This window comes from Gymnodraco acuticeps, unplaced genomic scaffold (genome assembly GCF_902827175.1).
Source record: "Gymnodraco acuticeps unplaced genomic scaffold, fGymAcu1.1, whole genome shotgun sequence".
NCBI lineage: Eukaryota > Metazoa > Chordata > Actinopteri > Perciformes > Bathydraconidae > Gymnodraco > Gymnodraco acuticeps.
Genome location: NW_022990271.1, coordinates 2,118,159 through 2,135,675, shown reverse-complemented (window position 1 = coordinate 2,135,675; position 17,517 = coordinate 2,118,159). Strand labels below are relative to the sequence as shown.

General features: G+C 39.7%; 1 protein-coding gene across 3 annotated transcripts in view; it reads left to right on the top strand.

The window, feature by feature from the left end:
* Positions 1-17,517, top strand: part of LOC117549405 (C-Jun-amino-terminal kinase-interacting protein 1-like) — a 52,191-nt gene that overhangs the window by 13,137 nt on the left and 21,537 nt on the right. For all 3 annotated transcript variants that reach the window (XM_034221293.1, XM_034221292.1, XM_034221291.1), the window contains 2 exons: positions 539-650; positions 15,410-15,667. In XM_034221293.1, the coding sequence (XP_034077184.1) occupies positions 539-650; positions 15,410-15,667 (370 nt within the window). The remainder of the gene's footprint in view (positions 1-538; positions 651-15,409; positions 15,668-17,517) is intronic.

Sequence of the window (17,517 nt, the reverse complement as noted above, 5' to 3'; positions counted from 1 at the left end):
TTTGAATAATACCATCCTTTATTTACTTGCTTTTATACACTAACAGATGGTAATATTATGATAGCATCTATAATAACTTATACACATTTAATAAATGGTTTACCACTATAAATAAGTGTTAACAAACTTGTGCATTTACTAACATGACTATAGTTGCCAATGTTTAAACTTAATAACAGGTTCGGTGTTACTAAAATGTGTTGAATAGACTACATTACACTTTGTATTTAGTTATTTTAGATTTCATTTAAATTATGACATATATGATAAACAATGACTGTATCATACAGTTTATTTGGTGAATATTTATCTTTATCATTTCTTAGCTACAGTACTATTTTGAACGTTGTGTCCAGAGCTTTTGACCCCTATATGTGACATTTGGCCTGGAGTAGCCACCCTGTCAGAAAGATAATTCGATCAATTTAAGATTTTAAGATATTCTGTGGCTTTAAACGAGTGCTAAGGGATTAACACTGATTCATTTTCCTCATCTCTCTCCCTTCCCCTTCTCCCCCTAATCCTCCCCTTCATCCAGGTTGACCCATGACATCAGCCTGGATGAATTTGAAGATGACGACCTGTCGGAGATTACAGAGATCACGGACGAGTGCGGGGTGAGCCTAAACTTCAATGGCCCGGATATAAAGGTGAGCTGCCTCCATAACGAGATATTTATCACAAGGTTTTATTACATAAGCTACACTTTTCAAGCAATCATGTAACTATCACATTTATTTGTAATGGTTTTTTAGACTTCCAGCTTCATCTATCCTAGTCTCAAGGGAGGAAGCTGTTTCAAATCAGCGCTGAGGGTTGAGTAAAGTGTTTTTCAGCCAGTGTTTCTGGATTGATCTTGGCTATTCCTCTTCCAAAGTCCCACCTCACAGTGGTAAAATCATCAGTGATATTAGACACTGCTGCACTCCTTAGAATGGGAATAATAACATGCTGGACAGTTGAGGAGATGACTGTGTCCTTGTACTATTACACCTTGGAGACGTCCAAGCATGGCAACTCATTATTTATACATTTTTCAGTGTCCATACCCAGATGTTAGCATAGATCACAAAGAGCACTAGGTGGGAGAAAGTGCCAGTGTTGCAGTATTCATACATCTAGTAAGCCCATTTGACTATGATTTAAACATGCTGTTGTGGCCGTGCCATGATTTTTGCTATAATGTTGAAGTGGTTGCACTATGAAAAATGGCTTACAAACATTGAGTGTTAAAATTGAGTGCAGCAGCAAGATGTGCAAGGTTTGGCGTCATTGCTCTTTATCATTGCAGCACAAAGTTGCTGCTTGTCTTGACTCATGTCACGTGAAGCTGAGATTAATATAGTGTCTGTGAAATATAAAACGAAATCCTATCACTGCTCTTGAAAGGTTTTTGCATCTACTGGACACAGTCAAAGGAACTCCTGTCCACAAAAAAAACGTTTTACAGATTTTTTTTTTAAAGATAAGGAGCACTAGCTGACTCTGTACATAAGCCCCTATAAGTAAAAAAGGAAATACATAGTTGCTCTCGAGCAGGGATGGGCAACTTGGATGGTGGTGGGGGCCACATAATGTATTTACTGGCCACCAGGGGGCCGCAGATTCACTTGGAACACACATACATTCCATGTATTGTATGTAATTATTAACAAATATACTAAGTCTGACATCTTCATTTACTTTGTACAATCTTTCAGGGAACATCCTCTAATAAGCTCACTAAACAAATATCAGTTCACAGAAATGTTATTTCATTTTTACAAGTGGCATGTTTGTATTGAACAGGTTATTTAACAGTGGAATACAACTATTTTAAACTATTGGACAGCACGGAAAATGTGTGTGCATTAAGATTAACCATTAAGATGACATAAACATGAAGTCATGAACTCTAACCCAGATATTAGTTGTCTAACTTGAACCTAAGACACTTGTAGTCTCTGCTGACGCACAATAAGGGGAATGTCAACACAGGCACCTGTCAGCCCGCACTCTGCTGTTCCTCAGCGCCGCTCCCCCTCCCTCCCACTGAAATTATGAATGAAAAGCGTAGTAATCATAGATAACACGGCAGGGTCCGTGACAGTTTGTTTTCATCTGATTTCAAATAAACAAAGTCTTGGTTTTTAGAATATTAAACTTGTTTCGCCAAATTCAGATGATAAATGCAACTTTGAAGCTTGTAACGGCATAATTACAAGAGGTAACTTAACGTCACAGCAGGCATAACAACAGCCGGTGTTTCTTGTGAGAGTTTCCCCGGGAAACAAACACAATACACACAAACGCGTCACAGATTATTTTGCGGTATTTGGCTGCAGAACGAAATCATGTACGCAGCTCACGACATAACTAGGAGTCTAGTGGACGGTATCAGTACTACAAGTAAAAAAAGAAAAGCCCGGGGGGGCCGCTGCCATTTGCCCATTTGCCCATCCCATTTGCCCATCCCATTTGCCCATCCCATTTGCCCATCCCATTTGCCCATCCCTGCTCTAGAGCATATTTTGTATAACAATTTGAACAGATTTGTTAATAGTTAAAAGACACTACTGAACAATACATTCCCAGAGTATCCACCTTATATGCTTATGCTCATTTTATAAAATTGTATGTGTCATTCTGTGCTGAACAGCTGCTACATTCAGCTTCCTGCCAGCAGAGGAAAAAGCCCAGAGGCAGAGAGGCCTGATGATGGTGACAGAGCCGCTCAGTAAAAACCTTGAGTCTGATCACATGTGATTGCCCCGTTACATCCTAGTCATCTGAATAATTCACTTTGAGCCGTTAACTGTTTGCTCAGGTCCTCTGAAATGGGGCTGAAGTGGAGACTTTCCTTTTTCGGTGAATATAGTTTTAGGCCCACTAGCACCTACTAGTTTATCGGGATGGAAATAAGTGTGCCATTAATAAAAACTGGAGTGCTGAAGTGCCAATATACGAGAGGGGGGATGTGGAGAGGTAGAGAGGGAGAAAATAAGCAGAGGTACATGTATTATTCTGTCAGATCTCTCCGGCTCTGTTCCCAGTGAAACCTTCACCACCTCCTCCGCCTCCATTCAGCTCTGCTACAGTAACCAAGGCAACAGGAGGGTCGAGGGGCTTTTTTTCAGTGTCATTTTTACGAGTAGATGAGAGATTTTGTTGACTGGTATTTGATTGTTTTAGTGATGTAGTGACGTGACAGATGAGGAAGAGATATTACTGAGTGCTGGAAATATCTTGAGGTTTAAAATCCATGTATTTCTTCTTTCTCTGCTTTGCTTTGTCTTCCTATCCAGGGGACTAATTATAGCCTAGAATCGATTACTGAATGTGGGAGCTCTCTGCAGGTGGTAAACACTGTACTGTATATGTATTTAGATTACTCATCCACCTGCAGGGGAATCAAAGAGATCAGAATCCAGAATTACTCCTTGACTTGCAAACACGAGACACTGCTGAGCGACATGAACAACAATAAACCACACGTGTCATTGAGTGTCTCAGAACATAACACTAACTGATTGGCTTCGGGGTATAAAAAGGGTGTATAAGGACATTTCAGCTTAAGGTATTTTGTAGGGAAAGAGCAGGCTCTGCTGGTTGATCTCAATAACGTACCCCCCCCCAACTATCATATGTCAGTATTATTGTATTCTTTTGTCTGTTCATCAAATGCAGATTGCGTTCTGTGTTTGTATTGTTACCCATCACAAAGAGCATATCTTTGTATTATGCCAATACTATACCATTGCTATCCATCAAGCTTTAAACAAACACGTTTGCAAACAGCAGTTGGTGTTTTACTGGAGGCAATTGTGAATCTGAGACATTGAACCAGAATTCAGAATCAACAGGTTTATCACCAAGTAGGTTTACAAAGCAAGGAATTTGATTTGTTGTGTATGTTGCATACATTAGGCGCGTTCACGCCGGAGTACTTTTCCCCGTACTTTTCCCGTTTAGTTCCGTTAGTACCCCTTATGTTGCGTTCACACCAAAAAGAGTACTTACTGTAGTGCCGGGAACTTTTACCCCCATTTTTAATGCCTGCTAGAGAGGTGGTACAAAATAATTACCAATTTCTATTGGCTGGGCGAATTGCAAACCACGCCCCGCAAAACTCTGAAAAGTTTTGTGAAGCCGCCATTGTATTTGTGGCATTAGCATTATTAGCATTAGCCCAGCGCACCAACGGAGAGAGAATAACTTATGGCAACACAAAACAAAACATGGGAGCAGTGGAGTGATGAGGAGGTGTCGGCGTTCTGGCGATTTACTCGGAAGGCTTCACTCGGAGTCCCCAACTCCGGGGACTTCCGGCCGGGGACTTCGGGTGGCAGTATACGCCGTGAAGTTGTTTGCGGCCTGCCAGTAAACCCAAAGCAGAAGAAGACGAGGTGACGTCAGCGGCTCATTTGCGTAATCTTCCCTCAGGGAACTTATTCCGGTGTGAACGCGATCTGTACTTAGTGCCCTGGGGTACTAAGTGCCGGTGCACTAAGTACGGCAAAGTACTTGGTGTGAAAGCGGTTATTAACAGTAGTAGAAAAAACCTTTGAAGAAAAGGACAAACAAATCTAACAATTATAAAAATTATTGAAAACACTGATATAAAATTTAAAGTGTAGATACATATGTACAGATAATCTAAATATACAGTTAAATATAACTCAATACTTGGTAAATACTATGACACATTTGCAGTATTGAGATGTTAAGTGGAAAGCTGTGCATATATTGTGTTACCTTGGTTGGTGATTGGCCAATGGTTACACAAGCCAAAACTTCGTTATGACATCATAAAGTGGCCAAAATCTGATCAGCTCATTTTCAGACAGGTTTTTATAGAAATGGATCAGGACAAAAAGTGAGCGAATCTGTTTTCCTGAAACTTTCAGAATCTCTTTAAACAGAGGGGACACATGTTTATGTATAAAATACATGAGAAAGTGGATTTTGCATAATAGGTGACCTTTAATGTGAAGAATAGTGTTTATGAAGAGGGTAAGAGCCAGTGTCAGTGGGGGTCGCAGGCCTTGTTAATGAGGATATTAGCAGATGAGAAGAACCTGTTCTTGTGGCTGGAGGTTCTGATGGAGTGCAGCCTCCTGCCAGCGGGGAGCAGCTCAAAGATCTTAGGCTTGTTTGAGACGCGTTGCGGCTCGCCTCGAAAGTAGACGAGAATAGCCGATTGCAGCCGGGGGAGGTCTCAAAAACCTCGCCTGAAGTCGGACAGCTCGGGGTCGGCTTGACTCGATTTGGAATGGCGGGAATTGCGTTGGCGTTCTTCGTTGTAGATGAAGTGGATGCAATAGAAATCCCACAATTATTATTATGTCACTGACTGACTCAAGTGTCTGTTCATTTTAAAACAAATCAATACAAGGGGGGTTGAATTCTACATGTAAAAGACAGAACCACTACTTTTCAAAACTACTTCCGTCAGTGGTCTTGACCAGTTTGCATTTATAAAGAATGCACAAATGTGTATAATCGTTAATGTCAGATATGTACTAAGTAAATACATTTGTTCCTGCTCAAGATTAGATTCTACTTCATTGTTATTGCACATATTACAGGTACTGAGACAACGAAATGCAGTTTAGCTTCTAACCAGGTGCAACAAGCAGTGAAGTGAAAAGTAATGTACACAATCTACAGAATAAAATATAGAATGAATTCAATGATGAATAAACAATGAGGGGTATGAATACACTAGATATCAGCCTGTGAGCAGGAGCAGTATTAACAGTGTGTATGAATGTGCTAAGATATATAAAGTATGAAAACGGTAAGCAGTGCAAGTATAGTATAAAATATCGATATTAACTTCATGATGATAAACATTGTGGAACAATGATGAAAAATGTGAATGGAAGTGGCGACGGAAAACTGACAGAAAACAACAACAAACTTTTGACGAGCCAATTAGAGAGTTTCATCAGCAGCACGGGGTAAAAACCACCAATGAGCGCTCAGCTCGAGATACCAGCGAGTCGTTTCCCATCAAGCATTTCGCTTCCGCAGCCCGTGGATAGAAAGCTCTCAAGGCTGCCGGCGTCTTTGTCCCGTGAGATTTCAACGTCTCATGTAGGCGAGCCTCCAGAGCAAGTCGGACAAAATTACTAACCATCATGCAACGCACGAGCAAGACGGCGATCGCAATTGCCCAGGTCTGCGTCGGTCTCGCTCAAGCCTCTTGTGTCCAGTATGGGAGGGGTCGCCCACAATCTTTCCTCCCCTCCTCTGGGTCCTTGAGGGATGGCAGATTGCAGCTGATCATCTTCTCGGCAGAGAAATCACCTTCATCATTGAATATGCATATCAAAAAAGAAAGCGTATCAAAAACTGATAATGAAATGTACTTGAGGGAAATTGTTTTAACTGGAAGAAAACCACATGAATTTGATTAATCGATGTTGATTTATGTTCGCCCACAGTAGCAGGGGAAAATGCCTCCAGGGATACCAGAAAGCTCATATTCCCACTGGAAGTCTTGATGAGTCATTTTCAACATTTAAATGTGCATCAGACACATCTTGGAAATAGCATCTTTATGCTCATACAGACAATATCACCTCAGTGTTGAAGATAAGCCAGCAGGAGGAAGATGGAAACTCTGAAGGTCATGGTCACAATGACAGAGGTGTTTGGTGACACAATAGTCTGAAAGATACAATGACGCGAGGATTAAAGACCCGCATTGAGTCTCCTATTAGCTCAAGAAATGCTGGCTGAGAAAACTGTTGAACATAATGCTTAAAGCCAATTGCAGAATAATCTCAATGACTGTTTCATAAGCATTTAATCCCACCAGATGGAGGTTCTTGTTGCTGAAAACAAAATGAAAAGCAACAACAAATTACATCAGTGTTTATTTTCTTAATTGCTGCTATTTTCATTTCGTTTTTTTCTTCTGCTTAACCCTAACATAAGAATCCCTTCAACGTAAAGGTCTCATTTTCATATCTGCAGCTACAAATAAAATGTACGCATATTCTAGTCCTACAGGTAATGTTGGACCGGCCACATTAAACTGTAGGGATCAGTTTTCAGCTAACAAGCTCACAGATAGCAAAAGTGTAACATCTGCATCTAAAGATTAAAACATCTTGAGTTGGTCAAAAGCTAGAAGAAAAGTTGATATTGGACTAAAATTCACAGGTCGGCTGTATTTCTGAGTGTTTCTTTCTTTTAATGTCTTTTCACTTTTTTCTTGCAAGACATGCATTACCCTCAGAGTGTTTAGAAATGGAAAATAATAGAATACTGAAGCTCTTTCTACTTCTGTTATATTTCAGATGGAATAGAGACCCAGCTTTATCCTTGCTTTCCATTCAAAGTTGTACAGTGTTTGTTAGCGGACCAACCACTTTATAAATGCATGAGCAGGTGGATCAGCTGCAGGACATTTATAGGGGGGGGGGTGGTGAGCACTTTATGCAGAGCCCTCTCTATATGTATACAAACGCACAGAGTGGTGACTTCATCAGTGAGCTCATTACCCCAGGGGAATTTCAGGATACATTAATAATGGACGCTCACATTTTAGGAGCTTCACTCACTCCAGACAGGCGTGTGTGTGTGTGTGTGTGTGTGTGTGTGTGTGTGTGTGTGTGTGTGTGTGTGTGTGTGTGTGTGTGTGTGTGTGTGTGTGTGTGTGTGTGGTGTGTGTGTGTGTGTGTGTGTGTGTGTGTGTGTGTGTGTGTGTGTGTGTGTGTGTGTGTGTGTGTGTGTGTGTGTGTGTGTGTGTGTGTGTGTGTGTGTGTGTGTGTGTGTGTGTGTGTGTGTGTGTGTGTGTGTGTGTGGTGTGTGTGTGTGTGTGTGTGTGTGTGTGTGTGTGTGTGTGTGTGTGTGTGTGTGTGTGTGTGTGTGTGTGTGTGTGTGTGTGTGTGTGTGTGTGTGTGTGTGTGTGTGTTGTGTGTGTGTGTGGGTGGTGGGTGGTGGGGGTTGGATGTGTCCAGGGGTTTATATGGAGTTGTCATAGGGCATTTCCTAACTGACACAGACATAGTGTTTATTGTAAGGCTGAAGGTCGAACTGGGGTCTGATCACATTAGCAATTTCCTTTTGATGAAGTGTTTTTTTACAGTAGTATGTACAACAACATAGACTATGAAATAAACGACTGTATCGTCACTTTCAAATGTGTTACTTACAGCTTTAGTGGCTTTTTTCAACAATGAAAATATATCTAAGAAAATACTATGAACCCCCACTTTATCCACAGGATTAATCCTTGAAAAATAAGGAATGATTTCAAAGATACCACATTCATAAAAAGACAACATTTAGCTCCAAAGACGATCACCCTCTGTAGTTTTTGTTTGTATCACTATTATCCCTGCCCCTGCTCTTCTGATGAAGCTTTTCTTCAATCACGCAAAGAACCTCTTTCCAAAGAACAGGAACTTTCAAATCTGGAGTCGGTAGAACGTACAAATGTTGACTAACATCCATTATTAGTGGATAGTACTTATTTCCTACAGTCAAGGAACTACTTGTGCAGATATAGCAGTGCTAAACTCCATTGTCAGACACACACCATTGATGATGCAAACAGTTAAACTATAGGATTCATTCCCAAAGTAAGCAAGCACTGGTTGCCTGTAGTGTCTATAGGCTATAGAGCCTTTTTCCCAAAAAAAATCATAAAGATCTTTTAAGCATATCCTTATCCGTATGCTTATATCTATTAAAATAAAAGTCATGCTGTGTAGATTTTTCGGGCATTTTTCAATTACATTATTTTTCTTTTAAAACTCTAATGTTTAACAATTATTAAAACATTGAAGTATTACAACAATTAATGACAAAGAAAAAGAAGAAAGAGAGGAAAAAAAGCACCAGGATTCCTTTTCACTTCTCAGACAAAGCAGTTGTATTTTGTTTAGTCTAATTGAATCATTGCAGCTCCTCAGATCTGGTGGGAACACATAGATGAATGCACTAAAGGGGCTTTCACTCCCTAGTTCAAATCCTCGTTGAACAGGCTCAATGTGTTGTTCATAAAATCTCAAAACAGAGAGAAAAATATAGATTTCCCTAATGTATCTGCACATGGCCATACATGTACTTACGAAGGGCTAATGTGGAGCAGCTGAAGTCCAGAACGAAACATTAAAGAGATGTGATGTTCCTCAGAGACATGACATGACAACATGCATTATCCAAACCGCTGTGGAGGAGAGTGCTTCCATGTATGTGTGCAGGGGGGAAAATATTTGATTAGCAGCCATTTGTCATGTGCACATGGCTGAATAAGTCATATGTCAGGGTGGGGTCGGAAAGAATGGGCAATAACATTAAGTGAGTATAGAAACCCATACATTACCACTATGCTGTATTTACTTAATAGATACTTATACTGGACTGCCTTATATTATCATATTGAAAACAGACACGCTGACTACATTATTCATTATTCATTTCTAAATGATAAAATGAATAGTTGACTCAAACACATTAATTAATTACAATGCTTTTTACCCCAATGTTTACAGTTGTTTTGCATTGATTACCGTGGCTCCGGTATTTTATTATTTACTCAGGTGACAGGAAAATGTAAACATAGAATAATTTGGATATTTATAGCACACAATATAAAGACATATACAACATAAATAAAAGATTGAAGTGTCTTAAAAAACCCAGTTTAGAAGCATTTAGAACATATGGTGGGTAGATGTTATAATGATTTTAAATTGTTAACAGGAATGCCATTACTCAAATATGAGGAAGAGGGGTCTTTTTGTGCATGGTAATCGTTTTTTTCTTATATCAGCATATACATATTATATGGTTATATACTGTATAAGACTTTCACTTAATAACTTTGGGTATATTGTTTTCTAAATCCTTTTTGCGAATGTAGATGATTGATTGTATTTCAGTGTTATAAGTATTTAAGGCACTATAAACAGTGCTACATCAACATTCATCGGTAGGCGCAGATCTCATTAACCCAGATAAGGAGAGGAAGGGAGCTAAATGAGCAGAGTGAGTTAGGAAGAGAGAGGCCAGCAAAACACTAACAAGAGGAGAAGGAGACCTATTTCCATGGCAACAGTGTTTCTCTTACCTACCCATGTGTCAGAGCTAAAAATACATGCAATACAGTTGGTGCATGCACACCCGCTGCCCCCATGGATACTGCCCACGTCATGATATCCACACATGGTAACAGCAGAGAGTAAGATCCATCATCAACACACACAGAAAGCAGAGGAGCCTGTGTGTCTCTGCGCCTGGGTATGGTTCACTGACATTCATGCGTTTCAACGGAAACCAACACCTTGTTTACTGGGAGCAATCAGTGTGATAAGCAGCAATATAATCCATTATTGTTTACATGGTTTGTAGTGCAGGGACTTTTATCTTTATATAGGTTAGTAAGGGTTAATTTAAAGCTGTGCTGACTATTTGTTTTCATTGAATAAATGTGTGCCTTAAAAGGCAGTGGAACAAGTTAAAAGCCCTTTTGATATAATTGTGATGATTATAGATAAGCAAGCACTTAAAACAACGACATAAGCATTCATTTGGACTAATATTTGTGTCCACCTGATTTATTAAAGTTATGTTTTGACTTACCGTTTTTCTCCACCTCCACAAACTCCTATGGATCCAGCTGGCTCCACCATCTAGATCCTAACACTTTCTGATTGTCTGTCTGTTGTTTAATACATAGGGCTTATCAAAAAACAATTTCAATGCTTGCTACCGCTAGAGACTATGTTGAAGGGACAGGCGTTGAAATGTAATATTAGAATATCTACAGTTAACTTTCCCATAAAGTGATTTTTTTTGAAAGAACAAAACGATAAGATTTATTTTTAGTTTAAATACACTAAATAGATTATAATCCTTTAAAAGTTGATGTTGTTTATGATTCAGATATTTGATACTCAAACTGTCAAAGTAATGCATATCACAGTATTTATTTATTGTTGTTTATTCTGATTTTCTCTACTTTTTTTTGCATCTGCTGCCCTTTTCAGTGTTATTATTGCATTACATTACATTATCTTGTTATGTTTGGCCTGTTGGTGAGTGTTTCCCCCTTAATAGTGCTCTGATTGCACCAGAGCCCAGCATCACAGCAGCTTCAGGGCAGCTGCAGATCCTCAGCTCCTAAACGCCACTGAGCCCCTTGTCTCCTAGCAACAGGGGCTGGGGCTCTCTTAAAGGGGCCAGCCATATTTTGAGGTCATGGAACATTAGAGGAAGAGTAGATCCCCCTGCATTAGCCGGTATCGATCTTCAGCAGGTGAAGAGATGGTGATAGAAGTGAACAAAAAACAATAAATAATGGCAAGGGAGTGGCTGCACTGTGATTACAGGCAACGAGACAGACAGGCAGTGGTGTGAAATACAAGGAGTAGAATGGATTTGCCTTGGTTATCTGACACATTTAAAGAATAAATGGTGTTCAGCACTTTGCATTGGCCATATAAATAGAATGAGTAAGCTAGTAAACGGTCACAGCTGTTCTCAATGGTAACAGCACACATGAAACACCCGTTGTTCTGAATGCCTGTTCTTCTCTCATACCATTTCTATAGATGTGATTGAGATCAGTGCATCTGTGGAAGGATCGATGAAAAGGATGGATGGCTGATAGATTGATAGACAGATCACAATTGGAAGGATGAGAGACGGCTCTATAGATTATATATGATATAAATAATGTTTGACATTTTAATTATTCACTTTTGCTTAAGACTGATTATCTATCTACAGTATATTTCATTTCAAATAAGCATTTGGGTTTTGCCCAACTACCATTATTTACACCCGGCACTGGGGTTTTACATGTATTTACCTCTGACCAAATTTGAAATACAATGTGCTTGTCAAGACTGTCTGTTAATAGAAAGCGACATCTGCGTGCCACATTTGGACAAACATTTGGAAACAGACATGCATTGTATTGGTATTAAGGCTAAAAGACTCACAAGGAGATGGGAAATGAATAGAAATGCAACCGCACAAACATTTCCCAGTTTAGTCCCAATTGAAAAGCCTCTCTCTTTTAAGAGAGACCTCTGAATTATTGGTTTCAGTGTTTCTCTGCATACAAATGTGATTGAAGTCAACACTAATACCTGTTCTGCTTCATTTTGAAAGGAAAAGCAATATAGCATCCTTCATAACACACTCATTCACCAAGGTATCTACAGATTTTGTATTTTTCTCAAAATTATTACTCAGGAAATGATTTCTGTTTATTGAATAAATGTAAACAATGGGTTACGTCAAAGAAGTTCAGTTTACCTCACAGCTTTACTATCACTGATCTTCTTTCCTGAAACAGTCCATAGTGTGGTTAATGTTGTTACCATGGCGGCTGAGTATTAACACAACCGTTACATTGTTGTCCTCCTGTCTCTGGATCAGCTCTGGTACAGAAGTGGTGTTGGTTTTCTTTTACCATAGTGCTTTGATCTTAGATCATCACATGCCAATTCGTATTTTACTGATAAACCAGAATATACTAATTTAACTATTCTCGTAGTTCAATTACAACAACAACAATGAATCAGAATTTGACTCCTGTCTAAAGGACTCAAGTATATACTGTATATGTAATGAAACATTTGTATATATAAAGAAACATGTGAAAATAAATTAGAAGGAAAAAATATATAAATTCGTTTTTGGCGTGTTTTTTGGCAAATGAATTACACTCAAAATACAAGTCTAGGGTGGTTTAGAAATAGTCTGTAACAGTAACACAAAAACATTAAAACATTGAAAATACTTTTAACGGATGGTGAATTAGAGTACGCCAATTGTATTAAAGTTAACTTTCTGCTTGTGTATTACCTTTCATTAAGTTGACAGCTTAAGCCTTTGGTTTGGTGCACTGTGTGTGAGCATTACTGAGCAGAGAGGTAGATAAGGACTGCAATAGACTTAAGAGTGACTTTGGTGTCCATGTGAAAGCATCTACATCACTATAACACGCATCTACCACCAACAGGAGGTGCTACCATGTGCTTTCTCTCTGTGTGTGTGTGTGTGTGTGTGTGTGTGTGTGTGTGTGTGTGTGTGTGTGTGTGTGTGTGTGTGTGTGTGTGTGTGTGTGTGTGTGTGTGTGTGTGTGTGTGTGTGTGTGTGTGTGTGTGTGTGTGTGTGTGTGTGTGTGTGTGTGTGTGTGTGTGTGTGTGTGTGTGTGTGTGTGTGTGTGTGTGTGTGTGTGTGTGTGTGTGTGTGTGTGTGTGTGTCTGCAGATAGTGATGGTAAGTGAAGCAGACTGTGCTGTCCCAGTGCCCTCGGACTAACTGTCTACCAGATGACGCTTGTGCTTGTCACTTGTTTTGATTTCAGCAGCAATGGAGAAGACAGTCAAAGTGAATCTCATCATAAAAGGAAACAACTGTTCTGATTTATTTGGGATTTGGCCAATGCCTTGTCGAATCATTTGAATACAATAGAGCGTAGCAGAGCTTTTTAGGCTGGATTTAGAATGGGCGGTTTTATCTTTCTAGGTTAGAGCGAAATAGACAGCAGAAAAAGACTGAGTCTAAAGCTATGCTAGCAGCTGTGGTAGGCTGTACTGACAGAGGGCACAGCTGCCCTTTAGCTAAATGCTGGTGGTATTAGAAGAAATCTCAAAGGATCACCAATATCACTTAAGAAGTATCCTCTATGGACGATGAATATACAGTATGTTCCAAATGTCATGCTAATCTATTCAATAGTTATCAAAATATATTCCTACTGAACCCCACATATTAATCTTGAGGTCGTGTGGGATAACACAGGGTCGAGCGGTCACCAAAGTCAGTAGGATTCTGTTATGAACTTGGTTACACAAGGATAAGGACTCAAATGCACGACCCGGGAGCCAAAGGTAAAGTACAATTAAGATACTTTATTTGCACAAAAAAGGTAACAAAAGAAGATCACTCTTAAGAGATGACAAAAAAGGTTTGAGCAAGGCAAAACAGAAAATCACTCACAACGTGAGGAACTAAACTTATAATAAGTTTCAGGAGCCAACATAGGCTTTGAATCAAAACGAGCTGAAGAGCATAGCTCTGTCATGGGGACAGGACAAGACGAACTGACACTGAACGCTGGGAGACTGGGGAATTTAAACACTCAACAACAAGACACAGGTGAACACAATCAGGGGCGGGGCTGATACTGATGAGGGCGGGAGAACACATGAGGAAAGGGAGTCAAGGGACCTGAAATGAGACGTGACAAAAACAAAACAGGAAGTGAAAAACAATACAAAATAAACATGAAACATGATTGACTAGCACTTTTGACGGTGCACAACAGATTCATCTTCTTTAGACCATGAATGTTAAAATGGCATATCTATTAACTATTGTTGAGATATTTGAGTCTGGACCAAAATGACAGGTCAATATTGCTGTCCAAAATATAAGGACCAGAATAATCGACACTGTTTTATAGGTTGTTGTGAGTCATTTTACAGAAATATCTGCTTAAATGTTTTCACACTTTTCAACTGGCATTTTTTTTGTTGCTGCTCTCATATACAGTACACTCCCAGAATGCTTCTAGTTTTTTCTGAGGGCTACTGACAAAAGCCACTTCTGAGACAGTGATAACTTATTTTCATAAGAATACGGTGATTTATTTTCTTGTTCATATATGGTTAGCTACTCAAACACATTAGCTGTGCAAAAGCGAGAACCAACCATAATAATCCCAATTTGTACTATAAACCCTTTTACTATAATAAAGGCAGAGTAGTAGGCAAACATTGTTATTTACTGATGTAACTTCCCCTCTTTGTCTCCACCGTCTGTGTTTTCCTAATTGTTCCTTCTATCAACATGACAAACATGTCGTTATCAAATCCTTCTTTGGCAACAAACCCCTTCCACAGTTTTTGAGTGAAGTAAAAATGAGATCAATGGACTAGATACGTCAATTAGTACTGGTGAAAAAGTACACACTCCAAAAGAAGGCTAACATGAACTCAATGGGATAACCTTGCTGGGGGAAACTTGAGCCAAACAAAATGTAACAGCAGTCTTCTTCAAAAGACATAATACAATTAAAAAAGCAGAACACATTTGAAAGTGAATATTAATTAGCAAAGCAGAAGGAGTTTTTATTCACACTTGTTGTATTAGTTAATGTAGGTAAATGCTGTGATGTGGAGAAGCTGATGCTGGGAATAGTCATACTTCTCTTTCTGCTCTAAGGAGTGCAGTGTTGGCAGCGAGAGCGTTACAGACGGAAGACAGAGCAGCCTGTAATTGGTCGGCTCAATCTCCTCATCCCATCCACACTCTCTCTCTCTCTCTCTCTCTCTCTCTCCCTCTGTCTCTCTCTCTCTCTCCCTCTGTCTCCCTCTCTCTCTCTCTCTCTCTCTCTCTCTCTCTCTCTTCCTCTGCCTCGACTGACGGCGTGTTTCCTCCAATCCCTGCAGGGCCGTGTGAGGCGAGGAACCAATAGCCTGTCAGGGAGGGCCGAGCTGGGTGCTGTTGGCCAGCTCCAGGCAGAGATGCTGCATTTGGAACTTATCGACGGTGCTGACGGTTACCACGGTGACACAGAGTCCACGAAGGCGTCTGCAATCGCACCCCCACTTCTCATCAAGGACCCTGCAGCACCTGTTACCATGGATACGTACCGCCCCAAGAGACCCACGACCCTTAACCTCTTCCCGATTGTACCGCGCACACAGGTAGATTCTGACTGAGCAACACACACACACACAATTTCAGTGATTTTTCTTTTCTCCTCCTATTCTTTCTATCTGTGTGTCTTGCCTGTCTGTGTTTCCTTCCTCTCCACACATTTGACATGACATTTAGAAATGTAAATATGAATGAAGAGCCTTTGTGACATCACTATTGGATTCACTACAGTTGTTTTTCTGACAGGATGTATTCACTGGCCTAAACAATAGCCTCAATTGTCTTGACACAGAGATGTTTTTTCCTCGGTGCCCGTCTCTGTTAGTGTTTGAATACTGCTCGAGCTCGTGACTGTGTGTCTGCACTTGTACTTTCATCTTTGTGAGGACCAATCTCAGCTTTAAACCTCTAAGGGGAAGACATTTTGTTGTTAAAGGGCTGTTTTGAGTATTACTTTAGGCTTATGATTAGAATTAGGTTTAATTTAAGATTAGGAGCTGCAGAATGCACATTATTAATAAGGGTCCTCGGAAATCTATAGATGTACAAACATGAGTATATATATATGATTTTCAAGATGAGTATGTGTGACACAGTAGGTATGTGGCTATTCAATATTCACCAGTGGTATAAACATTGACACACTACTTGTTTGTGTGTGATTGTGTGTGTATGTTGCATGTGTGTATTAAAAACAGATCACTATTCTTTCCTCCAAACTTGACAACAGAATATATCATATCTACTGCCCTCAAGAATGACACACAAGAGTTTTCTTATATGACAACTTGATCTGCGGGTGATAAGAAATCAATCAAATGCTCATAAGATGAAACTGAATCGTTTTTAAATATGTAAAAGAAAATTAGGATTTTGGAATCACAAAAGTTTTGCTGAGATTGCAACAGTAATATGAGCTGTCAGTAGCTAGCAAGCATAAAGGCAAGTTTAAAGAGACAAAGCAACATTAGGATTTATATTTCCAACAGATGAATGCAAGAGCAATGGAGAGGAGTGAGATTAAAGCATACAGTAGTAAAACTATACTCTGAAAGAGGCTTACAAGCTCTGTGAGGTTATCACTATGACCCCTTTCACATCACATGTACCTACTGTAACCAGGCTCTGTAGATGGATCTGCATGTAAGCTGATTGTATTATGCAATGCATAGAGTAATATCAAGCGAGTTTGCCTATGATTCTTACACACTGACACACACACCCCCACAGTGCATGCTGTCAACATGATCAACCAAGCGGCTCTATATTTGTCTACTCTTTGCTCTTTGCTCCGTGTGTGTGTGTGTGTGTGTGTGTGTGTGTGTGTGTGTGTGTGTGTGTGTGTGTGTGTGTGTGTGTGTGTGTGTGTGTGTGTGTGTGTGTGTGTGTGTGTGTGTGTGTGTGTGTGTGTGTGTGTGTGTGTGTGTGTTTGTGTTTGAGCTGTCAGAACTGGAAAGTATACAGGAAATAATTGCTCTGCAGCATTTCTTTCTTCTTGGGAGGTCTTCCTGTCTCTTGAGACAATATTAACCCTCTTCATGCAGCAGCTAGGAAACAAAACCTGATATTGAAATGTTAAATTGCTGAAGTGCCCTGTGCATGAACCACAAAGAAATCAAGCAAACTTCTGCACAATTTGGGCTCGTTTTGATTTCTGGACTTTAATATATATTTAGCAGAGGATGTTGTCTGCTACTCTCAGGATCTAGCTGTTTGTTTAGATTGTTATGTGTTGCAAGCCAAACCTTGATTGGCATTACCGTGTTGATTTTGTACACAATAAGGACAGTTGTGATAAGAGAAATGTGTTTTGTTCAGGGAGTTCAATGGATAACACACTTTTATTTGTACCACTGCAGCATTGGAATAATGATCAGAATAATCAGAGAACGACTTC